At 55.6% G+C, this 12,672-nt stretch overlaps 1 protein-coding gene across 6 annotated transcripts; it reads left to right on the plus strand.

Annotated features, from left to right (window-relative positions):
• Positions 1 to 276: 276 nt before the first annotated feature.
• Cacnb3 (calcium voltage-gated channel auxiliary subunit beta 3) lies at positions 277 to 12,633 on the plus strand. Of its 6 annotated transcripts, none has more exons than XM_027396469.2 (13): positions 277 to 416; positions 7,900 to 8,022; positions 8,190 to 8,312; positions 8,738 to 8,853; positions 9,057 to 9,121; positions 9,331 to 9,350; positions 9,546 to 9,626; positions 9,759 to 9,817; positions 9,965 to 10,074; positions 10,246 to 10,397; positions 10,637 to 10,732; positions 10,825 to 10,974; positions 11,371 to 12,633. In XM_027396469.2, exons 1-13 carry the CDS (start codon positions 411 to 413, stop codon positions 11,683 to 11,685), a joined length of 1,416 nt encoding a protein of 471 aa, XP_027252270.1. In that variant the 5' UTR covers positions 277 to 410; the 3' UTR covers positions 11,686 to 12,633. The 6 variants fall into 6 exon arrangements, with proteins under 6 accessions (XP_027252270.1, XP_035296747.1, XP_027252269.1 ...); XM_035440856.1 differs by having other exon boundaries at positions 396 to 416; positions 7,885 to 8,022; XM_027396468.2 differs by lacking the exon at positions 277 to 416 and adding an exon at positions 1,380 to 1,533.
• Positions 12,634 to 12,672: the final 39 nt, after the last annotated feature.

Here is a 12,672-nt window from a genome sequence, read left to right on the forward strand (position 1 = left end):
CTGAGAAAGGTTTTGTTTTGGTTTGGTTTTTTCCGGTTGATGCTGAGTTGAAGTTGGAGACTTACCCTGGCCATTAAGGTCTCAGTTCTGTCTCCATGAAGGGTCTGCTCCCACCCGCCCCAGGCCCAGGCGCAGCCAGCCACCGTCTTAAGAACAGGGAAGGGTCCAGTATTGAAGGACCAATGAGAGGTTGGTCCGCTTAGAAGGGTGTGGGAAGCGAGCAAATTGGGATTACACCCTCGCATTCCCCCCTCCCCCGCCAGAACTTGGGCTTGTCCGCTTTGACGTGCCCGCCAGAGGGGACGAGAAGGGGTACTGACCCGAGAAGCAGTCCTGCGACTTTGTGCTCTCTGCTGCCCAGACTGAGCTGGGATGCTGCCTGGCTTGCCTGGGCTCCCCCTGAGACCAGGATGGAGGTAAGAGCAGTCTGGGGCTTTGGGGGGGTCACGAGTGTCTCTCAAAGGACCCCCACAGGGGTGGGGACAGAGTACAGCCTGGGGTTCTCTCCTGGGGGCTCTGGAGATGCGATGTGGCTCCTGGAGAGGGGGGAAAGGCTTCGCTGGGTCTAGATCCAGGCTGCGCCCTCTCCGGCAGCGCCTCCTGCTGGCAGGAGATAGCACGTGCGGCGGGTGCCGCCACCTGGAGGGCGGGTGCGGACACCGGGCCATCGAATCTAGGGGGCGCTACAGCGGGTAGGGAGACAGCCGCCTCACCTCGCCTTGACCTTCCCTCTGCCGGATCTGAGACCTGCGGCGCACTCACCGACACAGGAGGCGTCCCTGCTGGGCTGTCTCCCTAAGGATTCTGAGAAGCCACAGGGACGGGACCTGGAAGGGGTGGATGGACTTGGCATCCCCGGAACTCAGAGGGGCGTCTTGAGGCTTGGGCAAGTGAACCGAACACCAGCACTCTTCCTTCTCGGTCTGTTACCCAGCGGAGGTGGGGGCATAGTAGGGCCTTTCTTTCTGGGGCTCTGGGGGGGAAAGGGGGCACTAACTGCACCGAGCTGGAGCCTGGAGGGAGCCGAACTTCCCCCTTAAAGCCCCGGTGCTGCGTCTGCCTTTGAACCTTTCCCGCCCTCTGCCTGCGGTGGCAGAGCTCCACAGACCCAGTGCTTTCCGGAGACCTGGTGGAGGGGGAGGGGATGGCAGGGAGGTGGGGGTGAGGTGAGGGTGGAAGGACGGTGGGAAACACCAGATGAATAGGGAACTGGGGTGGTAGAGAGGAAAAGACTGGAGTGGGAAGGGACTGGACTGAAAGGCAAGGGGAGTGCGAGAAGGATTGGAGGAGGAGGCTAGAAAAGAAGAGGGGAGGGGAGGAGGAAAAGGGGTGGAACCAGGAGCTAGGAGAGGGAGCTGGTGGCTGGGGCTGGGCGGGCGTGGGGCGAGGCTAGGCGTGCAGGCTGGAGCAGTGTGCAGAGCCGCGGCTGGGTCCTGCTCCCGCCTCGGAGCCCCTGGCCCGGGGGAGGGGGAGAGGCCGTTAGCCCGGTCTATGTCTTTTTCTGACTCCAGTGCAACCTTCCTGCTGAACGAGGTAACCGCTGGGGCCCCCTCCCCAGAGGGGTGGGAGGAAAGCTCCGGCATTCGGGAGAAACTGCAGCACCGGGAGGGAGAGAGGGAAAACAGGAGGCGAGACCTTTGGGTGAGAAAGGAAGGGGAAGGTTGGAACTGGCGGCTCCTCTAAAATGTGCAGACAGGGCTGACAGAGAGATCCAAAAGGGGCTAGATTGGAAAGAGGGCTGTGTCAAGCTCCCTCTGTGACCCTCTCTGAGTTCCTTGGGGGGAGGGGGACAACCTAAAAGCTGGAATGCAAGTGGCCTCCACCTGGTGTATTATTCCTAGCTCCTGCCTCAGTTTCCCCGTTTAGTGCCTAGGAATTGGGATCTACCCAGCTTCCTGGCACACTAGGCTTCCCTCCTTGATCTTGCTGCCAGAGCTAGATTAGCATGAGGACTGGAATAAGCAGGTGTGACTGTAGTGAGGCATGAAGCAGGCATTGGGTACAGCTCAGAGGTATAGGTGGAGGGAGGAAAGATCAAGTGCCTGCAGGGCCCAGGGGATGCCTGTAGGTATGGGGAACTTGAACCCATCTCCTGGGGAGGTGGTTGGCATGGCAACGAATTTCTTGGAAGCAGACTTAGATTCGTTGTCCCAGCTGGGGATGGAGACAACAAAGTGTGAGGAAGGGCTGCAGCTGGTGGTAAATCCACAGCTACCTACAGTCCCAGGACCCTCTATGGGTGGCGAGTCCTTAAGGAGAAGAGATTCCAGATGGGAATCATCTCCCAGGAGAAGAGAGCTAAGAGGGTCTGACTCCTTGATACCTGAAAGAAAGGGACTAAAGAGACCACGAAAAAGAGGTACAAGGAAAAGACAGTGCTTGCTTGACAACACGTCTATTTTACTAATCCCTAACAACATGCAGGACTGGAGCCCTGAAAGCTGTCTGCCCCCCAATCTCAGCTGCTGCCCAGTAGCAAGGGCTCCAATAAAGTTGCCTGCCAATCTTTCTATCAGGAGACAGACTAGGGTATCATAAGATGAGCCCCCCTCTCCCCAGCTTTTTCTTGTCAAGGAAACAAGAAGATGAAACATAGGTGAGAAGCCAGCTGACTTGGGTGGTCTTCCTTTCCCCCACACACTAATAGATCTCATTAACCCTTGTAAATTGTGGAAGGGGTGGGCAGAGTCCTGAACTTACCCTCCTGGGTTTGAGGAACTAGGAGTGGAAAGGAACTGGACTGAGAGGGCGAGACAACAGGCATGGCTGATGATGTCCGTCTTATAACCTCTTGGGATGCCCAGGCAGTTGGTCAAAATTCACAAAGGCAAATTTTGGTGGGGGATGAAAAAAGGAGGGAGCTCAAATGGGGAGGGCTTCTGGGAGGACTGCACTCTTTTCCTCCAACCTCAACAGCCCTTCCTTTAAAGGGGGCTGAGTCTCAGAGCTAGGAGCATCCTGCCCACTTGACCCTTTTTCTTTCCCAATCTCAGAGTCAGGATCCCACCTTCTGCACGCCCCCCCCCCCGCAGCCATTCCCGTGCCTCCACCCTCTGATTTCATCTCTCCCTTTAGGCACACCTAGAGCAGCCCCTTTCTGCCCCAGTTCCCACGATGCCTTGGCAATGTCTGGCACAATCCTTGGCAGGGAAGTGAGGAAGAGAATCTCCTTAAACCAAGTTGGATGAAATCTGCCCGTGCAACAGGTGTGGGGAGACCTAGCCAGTGTACCCGAACTTCCCCCTTCCCAAGGGTCGGCCCTTTGCTGCAGCCCAGAACACAGAGGGCCGGGCACCTGTTGGGGCAGGAGCTGCTTTCATGGCACCTGTCTGGGATCTCCAAATGATCCCTCCTCAGTACCACCGTGAAGCTTCCTTTGGGAGTCTCTTGGACATGCAGGCAACCGACACTGCACTATCACCTGAGATCTCGCCCTATCTGCTGCTGGTCCCCCTCTAGCTCTCCATTTTCCTGTCTTGCGCGTCCTCTCTGCCTCCAGCCCTCCTGTCTCTCCATCCAGCCTCCCCGCCGCCCGCACCCTCTTGATTCTCTGCTGGGGTCGCGTCTGGCAGCAGCGGCTCGCTCCTTCCCCTCCCCCGCGCGCCAGCCCTTTGTTTCCCGGCGGAGCAGTTCCTGGGTTGCGAGAGTCCCGGTCTCCGCATCTCTCCTCGCCCCGCCTCCTCCCCGCCAGGATCCGCCCCGCCTGCAGCCTCTCCGCCCTTCTTCCCTGCCGCCCCGGCCCCAGAGGTGCCGGGGACCCACCTTCCCGGCTCGCGTGCGCCCGGTTCCGCGGCCCCGGCGTCCCCGCCGCCCGCGCCTTCCCCGGGAGGGGGGTCAGGTGGGCGGGCACTATTGTTGTGGGAGCCGGCGGCAGATTCCTCAGCCGCGCTGGCGCGCTCGGGGTGGGACCGACTGGGCTGGGGGGTGGGGAGGGGAGCGGTGATCTGAGCTGCGAGCAGCTGGTCTTCGCGGCTCGCTCCCTCCTTCGCGCTCGCGCTCTTCGCCGCCGCCCGCAGGGCTGCGCGGCTCGGTGGCATCTCGGGCGCGGCCCGCCGTCCTCGCCCCCGGCGCCGCTCGCCCCCCCCCACCCCGGACTCCCCCATGTATGACGACTCCTACGTGCCCGGGTTTGAGGACTCGGAGGCGGTGAGTGCCCACGGGGAGGGTGGGGGTGGGGGAGTTGAGATGACACCTCTCTCTTCAACCCTTCCCCCAGTTGAGGACTTTGAAAAACGCCTTGACAGCGGGGAGAGCGCGTAAGAGGGGGGCTCTCTAGGAAAGTGAAGATATGGGCTTTCACGGCCAGGTACTCGGGTGTGTGCACAGAGGGACACTGTGGGGAAAAGGCTCGAGCAGGTGGCCCCAAAGCATAGGACATCAGGGACAGAGGGAGGAAGGACTGAAGGCCCTGGCACCATGGTTTTAGAGGGAACTCAAGTAAATGACAAATTGGGAAACTGGAGGAACATTAGAGAGTACCAGTTTCTGCAGACAGGAATCCTAGAACTTGACAAGGGCTGTTACCCCTCTCTACCTGCCACCCCTGAGCATGGCCCTGACTATAGCCCAGCTTCTTCCAAAGGCCACCAGCCACCCGGGTGGGTCATCAGACTGAGTTCAGTCCCCCCCACCCCACCCCCAGCCCCTGCTGAGGATTCCTCTGAGCTCCCGCTCAGCATGGAGGGCCTAGGGATGAGGCCAGGGGAGCTCAGGGCATGGGGATGGAAAGGAAGCTCTTTGCTGAGAGAACCAGGCAACCAATAAATATTTAATTCTCCTCTTTGCTTTTATCTCCTGACCCACTGAGACAAATCAGCTCATTAGGCAGTGATTCCCGGAGCTCAGAAAGCAGAGTGTGCCTGGAAAGATGGGACAAGAGTGGGGAGCAGTTTCAGAGCCCCTTGGAGTTGCCAGTGTTCCCTCAAACCATGCCACATGAAGGCCTTGGGAAAGGACCACTACATGGCTTGAAAACATCCCTGATAGGATTAGGTCAAGTCTCCTGTCTCAGGTCCAGGATAGATGAGTAGTAAGGCCCAGGACAGGCATATGTCAGTCGATTCTGGGACCAGGCTCCTTCCGGGCCCAATTTTCCATGGGGCTCTGGGGCTAATTACATTGCAGTGAGAGCTGACAGATGATTTTCAAGGCTCTGGTGGACACCTCTTTCTGACAGTTGAAGGGACAGCTGGTGTAGCCTAGGATGCCAAGATGAGCTTGGGAACAGACCTCTCTGTGAGGCCGCAGGGCCTTGGGTGCTCCCTTCTCATCCCCGGTGAGAAGTTAGGCCAGAGACACTGACATGTGGATGCTATTTGAGGGCAGCCTGCTAACCCATTGCTCCCTGCTGACCCTCTGTTTCTTGGATCACTTCCCCCCATTTCGCTTCCTCCTGCCAGCTCCTTGCTCTCCCTGAGGCCCCCTCTGAAGCAGTAGGAGGGAGATCAGGCTCTAAATAAATCCACTGGGCTCATCTCCCTCCTCTCCTTCCCCCGTGCCAGGCAAGAGAGGAGCTGCAGCCTGCCCACACACTCACCAGGCAAGGGGGGCAACCACCAGGGCACTGAGCCAACTCTAGCGACTCCAGAATACTGTGACTTGGGCTGTTTGGGCATCGGGGAACTAATACCCTAACATGTTCTACAGGGTGTTCCTACCTTCATAATTGATACCAGGCCAGCATGGGTAATCCCTGAGGACATGGGAATTATGGAAAGTGGTTTCCCATTCAGAACACAACTACAACTTAGGGAGAGACCCTGTTGTTCTTGCCTAGCCAGGGTTAAGAGGCCATCCAGCCTAAATACGCCAGATAAAGGCATCCAGAACTAAATTAGGCTGAGAGCTAGCATCAGTAGAGGTCAAAACCACACTTCTCCCAACACCTGCTGGGTACCCAGGAAGTATCTGATACATATACAGCAGGTGGTCATCCTGCCTGGCCTCCAGCCTTTCTCACCTGCTGGTCTCTATCCCCATAGCCAGCTCCACACCCTGCAGCTAGCCCTTACGTCTTGGGAGTGAGGTCCCTCACTCCACGTAAAGGTTTTTTTCAGGGACTCATCTTGTTCTGCCTTGGCTGGAGAGATGTGGTGCAGCAGACAGCCTCTACTTGTGCAAAACAAAAGTCCTTCCCAGTCTGGTGGTGTCTTGAGCCTTTGGTTTACAATGACACAGTTCAGATTCCAGGGCTGGCAGACAACAGCCTGACCAGCCCTCCACACAGGCAGGGCTGGACAGAGGCAGGGTCAGCAGCAGGGAAGTATTTTCTTCTCCAAAGAGAGTCTGGCTTCTGCTGCCTGTGGGGTTACAGCCCACAGGGACTGTTCTTCAACCGGAACACTCAGAACACACCTTTTCCTTACACACTTCTTTTTCCCTTTTCTGGGCCGCTGGCAGTCAGAATTGAAGGAAGAGTCCCTCTGGGTAGCTGCACATAAGGAGAAACTGAGTCGGAAGATTCCCTTTTCCCTAACCCAGTTGCCATAACTTTCAGCTGCTTGTCTCAAAGTTGAACTCCCCTTATTTGTTTGGCATTTTCCTCAAGGCCTTGAAGATGAACTCTGCAACCCTTCATATGTACACTCCTTACCCCAAGACCCTACTATGAGCAGGACTCAAACACTGTCCTTGTTCACATTACCAAAGGCACCCCATCCCCAAGGTCCTGTATCTCAGCCGGGTTGCCTGGCACCAGTGCAGCCTCCCTCCAGGGCCTGCTATCCCCTGGGCCCAGGGGAAGGATGGGGAGCTACAGGCCAGGTGGTAGGTGTGATGGCTTCACCTGTACCTGGGGAGATAGCTTTGTATTGCTCTCTCGTTCCCTGTCGTCTTGCTGCTCACACCTGGCCAGTTTCCTAGCAGGTGTGGGAAGAAAGAAAGTAGTGTGGGTGTGGATGTGAGGGGGTGTGTGTACAAAGGAGTGGTAACTTCTAAGAGTCTGCAGCTTTGGGCCCAATCTTCACACTGCAAGGCAAGTGCTCAAACATTTAACAGATTTCAAAACCTTGTTAGAAGCCTGCTGTGGTTGGCACACCAGTATCTGGGAGGTAGAGGCAGGCAAATATCTATGTTTGGTCTATATAGAAAGTTCTGGGCTAGCCAATGCTACATAGTGGACCCTGACTCAAATATGAAGAACAAAAAACTTTGATAATCAGAGTCTTAGTGGTCAAATGGCTACATCCTGACAGGGCCAACCAGCGTGAGTGTGTGTGCCTGCCTGCGTATGTGAGTGCATGTGTGTAATCGGGAGAACAACTTTAGACATGGATTCCATGGATTTAACGCAGGTCATCCTGGTTAAGCAGTAGATGCCTTTACTTTCTGAGCAATCTCACCACCTCCTACCCCATCTGGCTTCTTTTTTTTCTTTCTTGAGGGTCTCAAGTAGCCCAGGATGGCCTTTAACTCCCTCTCTAGCTGCAACTGAACTTGAACTCCTGATCCTCTACCTCCCAAGTGCTGGAATTACAGGTGTGCACCACCATGCCTGGCTCTGACTGGCATCTCTTGGCATCTCTTGTAATCCTGCCAGTTGTCTTAAAGGGATAAGGTCCAGGCTGCTTCAGGCTAGCATGGATAAGAGGGTCTGGTTCCCTGGATTCAGCGCCATTTCAAATACATCATCTGTAGTATCTCCACCTTCCCTCTGCTTCAGAGGACACAAGCAGAGTGGGAGGGGGGAGAAAAAAGTGGAGATTCTGTTCAGAGTTAAGGTATGGATAGGTATGTGGAGCCAAAGGAACCCTGATCTTTGCACATGTGGACTGGGCCAGCCTCCCTGTAGCCTCAGAGACACTGGGAGGCACACAAGCAGCTTAGAGGGTCGAATCACCCCCTAGAAGGTGGAGAAGTGGCACCTATGTGGTCCCTTTTACACAGACTCTCCAATCCCAGGGTTCAGCTGATTCCTACACCAGCCGCCCCTCTCTGGACTCAGACGTCTCCCTGGAGGAGGACCGGGAGAGTGCCAGGCGAGAAGTGGAGAGTCAGGCTCAGCAGCAGCTGGAGAGAGCCAAGGTATACCTGCCGGCAGGGGGCCAAGCTGGGTGCAAACCTGAACAGGATCTTGGGTCTCCAGGGTCATGTCAGGGTGTGCTTAGGTGTAGAAAAGTGTGTGTGGCAAGCAAGAGGCTTCTCCCATGAGATGTCTCAAGGTGTCTCTCACTGATGATCAAATTTCCCAGCACAAACCTGTGGCATTTGCTGTGAGGACCAATGTCAGCTACTGTGGGGTGCTGGATGAGGAGTGCCCGGTCCAGGGCTCTGGAGTCAACTTTGAAGCCAAAGATTTTCTGCACATTAAAGAGGTAATCAACTTTATTCTCCCCAGAAGCCTACTCTAGCACTTAATTCTCCTGTTGCTGTCCCAGGCTCCAGTGCCTCTTTAGTTCTAGATCTAAAATAAGCCCCCAGCTCCTCCAGTGTCATCTGTTGTGCACACCTGTATACCCCTCATACATAGACCTGATTCCAAGGGTCTCCATCATTCTCAGCCCTGATCCTAGTTCTGTGTCTAAGTGGGAAGTTAGAGTAACCAGTGGTCTCCTGTGACATCCGTGATGCCACACTGCTTGTGGCTTGAACCCTGGCTGCACTGTTCTGAGATGTCATCATACTCTCCTCGGCCCTTCCTCTGCCTGCCTTCCTTACACCAGCTTCCCAGTCTTGCCTGGCTCAGAAGCCTGGGTGAGCGCCTCCCTCTCACAGCTCCTGATCATTCTCATCCATTCAGAAATACAGCAATGACTGGTGGATCGGGAGGCTAGTGAAAGAGGGTGGAGACATCGCCTTTATCCCTAGCCCCCAACGCCTGGAAAGTATCCGGCTCAAACAGGAACAGAAAGCCAGGTGAGGACAGAGTTGAAACTCAATAAACACACAGCCCAAACACATACACCTGACCACAGAACACAGCTGCACGTTTACACCGTGCAAGTCCACACGCACACGGAACATACAAGCTTGGCTGTCATAAAGGTAGTTACTGATTTGTAAAATATTAAGTAACTGACAGACACATTCATGTTTTATCACCCCCCTCCCTTCTTCAGGAGATCTGGGAACCCTTCTAGCCTGAGTGACATTGGCAACCGGCGCTCTCCTCCTCCATCTTTAGGTAGCATCCCCTCAGCTTACCCTCCTTGGGTAGATGGGCAAATAAGTCACAGTGGAAAGGGGTCCTCCTCAGTGAACTTTATGGGAAGGGGCTGATAGAGGGATTGGAAAAGCAGGGAGAACCATCATCTCCCCTGGGGAAGGGACTACCACACCCCCAGGGCCTTTTCCCTTCACCAACTTTAATCTTTTATTTCCTTTTCCAAAAAGCCAAGCAGAAGCAAAAGCAGGTAAGTCAGAAGGGGACCTGGGCCAGGGGTGGGGGCCATGGATTTTGGTTCTGGGGACCCTTCTGGTCAGTCACTGCTGGCATCTGCAGAACAGAGGGGAGGGGACCCAGAACTTTTGACTCTGTCCCCAGAGCAATCAGAAATTAAGTGGGCACCAAGACCAAGATTTTGTCTGACCTCCTGGCCATTCTGCAGGCGGAACATGTTCCCCCTTACGATGTGGTGCCCTCCATGCGGCCTGTGGTGCTGGTGGGACCCTCTCTGAAAGGTTATGAGGTAAGAAGTCTCTTCTGAGTCACCAGAAGGTTTCAAGGGCAGTGGGAAGTGTCTGTGTGGAGGGTGTGACCTCTACTTAGGGACACTGCCGCCTCCTGGAGTTCTCTGTCAGTGCCACACCCTCTCCCCCAGGTCACAGATATGATGCAGAAGGCTCTCTTCGACTTCCTAAAACACAGGTTTGATGGCAGGTAAGCTGCCCTGGACTGGAATGGAATGAGAATCAGGAAGAAAATAATTTCTTCCTCATGCCCAGAGCTGGTCTCCTCTCAAGGAGAATTAAGAGAGCTGGGGAAGGAGGCCTTGGGTTTGAAGGCAGCTGTGCCCCTCCATACCAGGATCTCCATCACGAGAGTCACAGCTGACCTCTCACTGGCAAAGCGTTCTGTGCTCAACAACCCTGGCAAAAGGACCATTATCGAGCGTTCCTCTGCCCGCTCCAGCATTGGTGAGGACTCTTGTTCCCACTTCTAGTCAGGATGTCTCCCTTCCTTTCTTCCCCCGCCTGCCCCAGGGCTGCCCTCTTGCCCGGCCCACTTCCAGCCCACCATATAGCAACCCTCAAAGCCCTGAATTAAGCAGTGGGCAGAACCCCTGGTGAGCTGCTCCCCTTCCTCAGCTGAAGTGCAGAGTGAGATTGAGCGCATTTTCGAGCTGGCCAAATCCCTGCAGCTAGTGGTGTTGGATGCTGATACGATCAACCACCCAGCACAGCTAGCCAAGACCTCGCTGGCCCCCATCATCGTCTTTGTCAAAGTATCCTCACCAAAGGTAAGTGAAACTGGAGTGAATTGGGGTCCCACAGAAGATGCCCCCTAGAAAATAGTGCACTTCTGCTTGGGCCCTACCTGGAGTGACCATTTCCTTTGCGCCCTTAACACCACACTGAGTCATCCTCACCTGCTACTTACTAATGTCGTACGGCAAGTTGGGTATGTGCCTAGTTCCTTCCAGGCCCAGCTCTGCCCAAGTCCCATGAGACTCTAGCCTATCTCTGCCCTCCTACTCAGGTACTCCAGCGACTCATCCGCTCCCGAGGGAAGTCACAGATGAAGCACCTGACTGTACAGATGATGGCATATGACAAGCTGGTTCAGTGCCCCCCGGTGAGTGCCTGGGTCAGCAGCACCTATTCCAGGGTGCAGGAGCTGCGGGGCTGCTGCTGAGGAGCCAACCTCCCTGTCTCCTTCCTCTCCAGGAGTCCTTTGATGTGATTCTGGATGAGAACCAACTGGAGGACGCCTGTGAGCACCTGGCTGAGTATCTAGAGGTTTACTGGCGAGCTACCCACCATCCAGCACCTGGCCCTGGACTTCTGGGTCCTCCTAGTGCCATCCCTGGACTTCAGGTAACCCTTTCCCGTGGTCACAAATGTGCAGGCTTATGCAAGGGATTGCTGAGCTGTCAGCTCTGCTTCAGCTTGCTCTACAGACCCAGGGCATGGAGGTCAAGAACTTCCTGATTGAAGAGCAGTGAATGAGATGGGCCTTCCAGGGTCAAAGGAAACATTCTCTCCACACCTTTCTCCCAGTCACTTTTTCAGGGAGAGCCTAAGTTTGCAGGAGCCCAGACTCCAGCTTTATCTGGCCCAGAAGAATGTCCCAGCTTACTTCTTCCTTGCACTATATAAAACAAAACCTGGGAATTGAGAATAGAGGGGGAAGAACCCCACCTCCCTGCCAGAGTCCTAGGATCAAAGGCCAGGTCTGCCTCACCTTACTCAGAGCTATTGTGTGGCCCCCAGAACCAGCAGCTGCTGGGGGAGCGAGGTGAGGAGCATTCACCCCTGGAACGGGACAGCTTGATGCCCTCAGATGAGGCCAGTGAGAGCTCCCGCCAGGCCTGGACGGGATCTTCACAGCGCAGCTCCCGCCATCTGGAGGAGGACTATGCAGATGCCTACCAGGGCCTGTACCAGCCTCACCGCCAACACACCTCGGGGCTGCCCAGTGCTAATGGGCACGACCCCCAAGACCGGCTCCTAGCCCAGGACTCGGAGCACGATCACAATGACCGGAACTGGCAGCGTAACCGGCCTTGGCCTAAGGATAGCTACTGACCACCTCCTGCCCTACCCTGGCAGGCACAGGCACAGCGGCTGGGGTAACCACCTCAAGCAGGTTGGAGTTAAACTGGCATTAGGCTGCCACTAGGTTCAGCTCCCACAACCCCCTGCCCAGCCCCTGGTCCAGGGCTGACTGTGGTCCCAAGGTTCTGGGAGAAGCAAGGGGCCCCCTCACCTCCTGGGCACAGTGACCCCGTAGGTTCTCATCCCAGGTACTAGCTGTGATCTGCATCCTCGGCACCTTCCTCACCTGCACAAGAAGCTGCCCCAGTGGGCAATGATCTCAGGCCAGGATCACTTAGCGGGGAACTTCCAACCAGAATGGATGCCCCTCTAATAACAGGAGAGTGGAAGTAATGGCAATATAATCTAAGCCCTAACAAGGTACTCCACTCACCTCACTGCCACACATCAGAAATGAAACAATCAGAGCTCAACATGGTGGCACTCATGTACCATCAGCTGGGGTGGGCATTTACACCTAAGACAGGAGCAGTGTAGGTGAGGCTGGACAGACAACTCACAGCGGAAGCTCTGGTAGAAAAAGGCCCTCCTCTCCAAACCAGGAAGCTTAGCATCTGGCAAGACTAGGGAACTGGAGCATGGTGAAGCCAGAAGCCAGCCTGGACTGCGGGGGAGGGAGGAACAGCTTCCGGCCCCTTGCCTTTCTCATTCATTTGCCCTTGCATCTGTCATTTCTGTTCTTTTCCCTCCATGCCTCCTGCAAGATCAGGGCTCCCTGACTCATAGCTGCCGCTTGTTAAGTTAGGGTTAGAGAGGATATTAGGACACAGTGGATGGCCCCCAGAGGCTGTCTGCCTGGCTACCCTTGCCTTATGGCTCTAGCGTGTGACCCACAGAGCATGCTCCATCGAGAACCTGCCCCACCTCATTGTCATCTCCAATAAAACACCATGCACAGTCCCTTGCATGTCTCTGGTATGTTGGCTTGTGTGGCTCTATATTACTGTGTGGCCTAAG

Source organism: Cricetulus griseus, chromosome 2, assembly GCF_003668045.3.
Source record: "Cricetulus griseus strain 17A/GY chromosome 2, alternate assembly CriGri-PICRH-1.0, whole genome shotgun sequence".
NCBI classification, from domain to species: domain Eukaryota; kingdom Metazoa; phylum Chordata; class Mammalia; order Rodentia; family Cricetidae; genus Cricetulus; species Cricetulus griseus.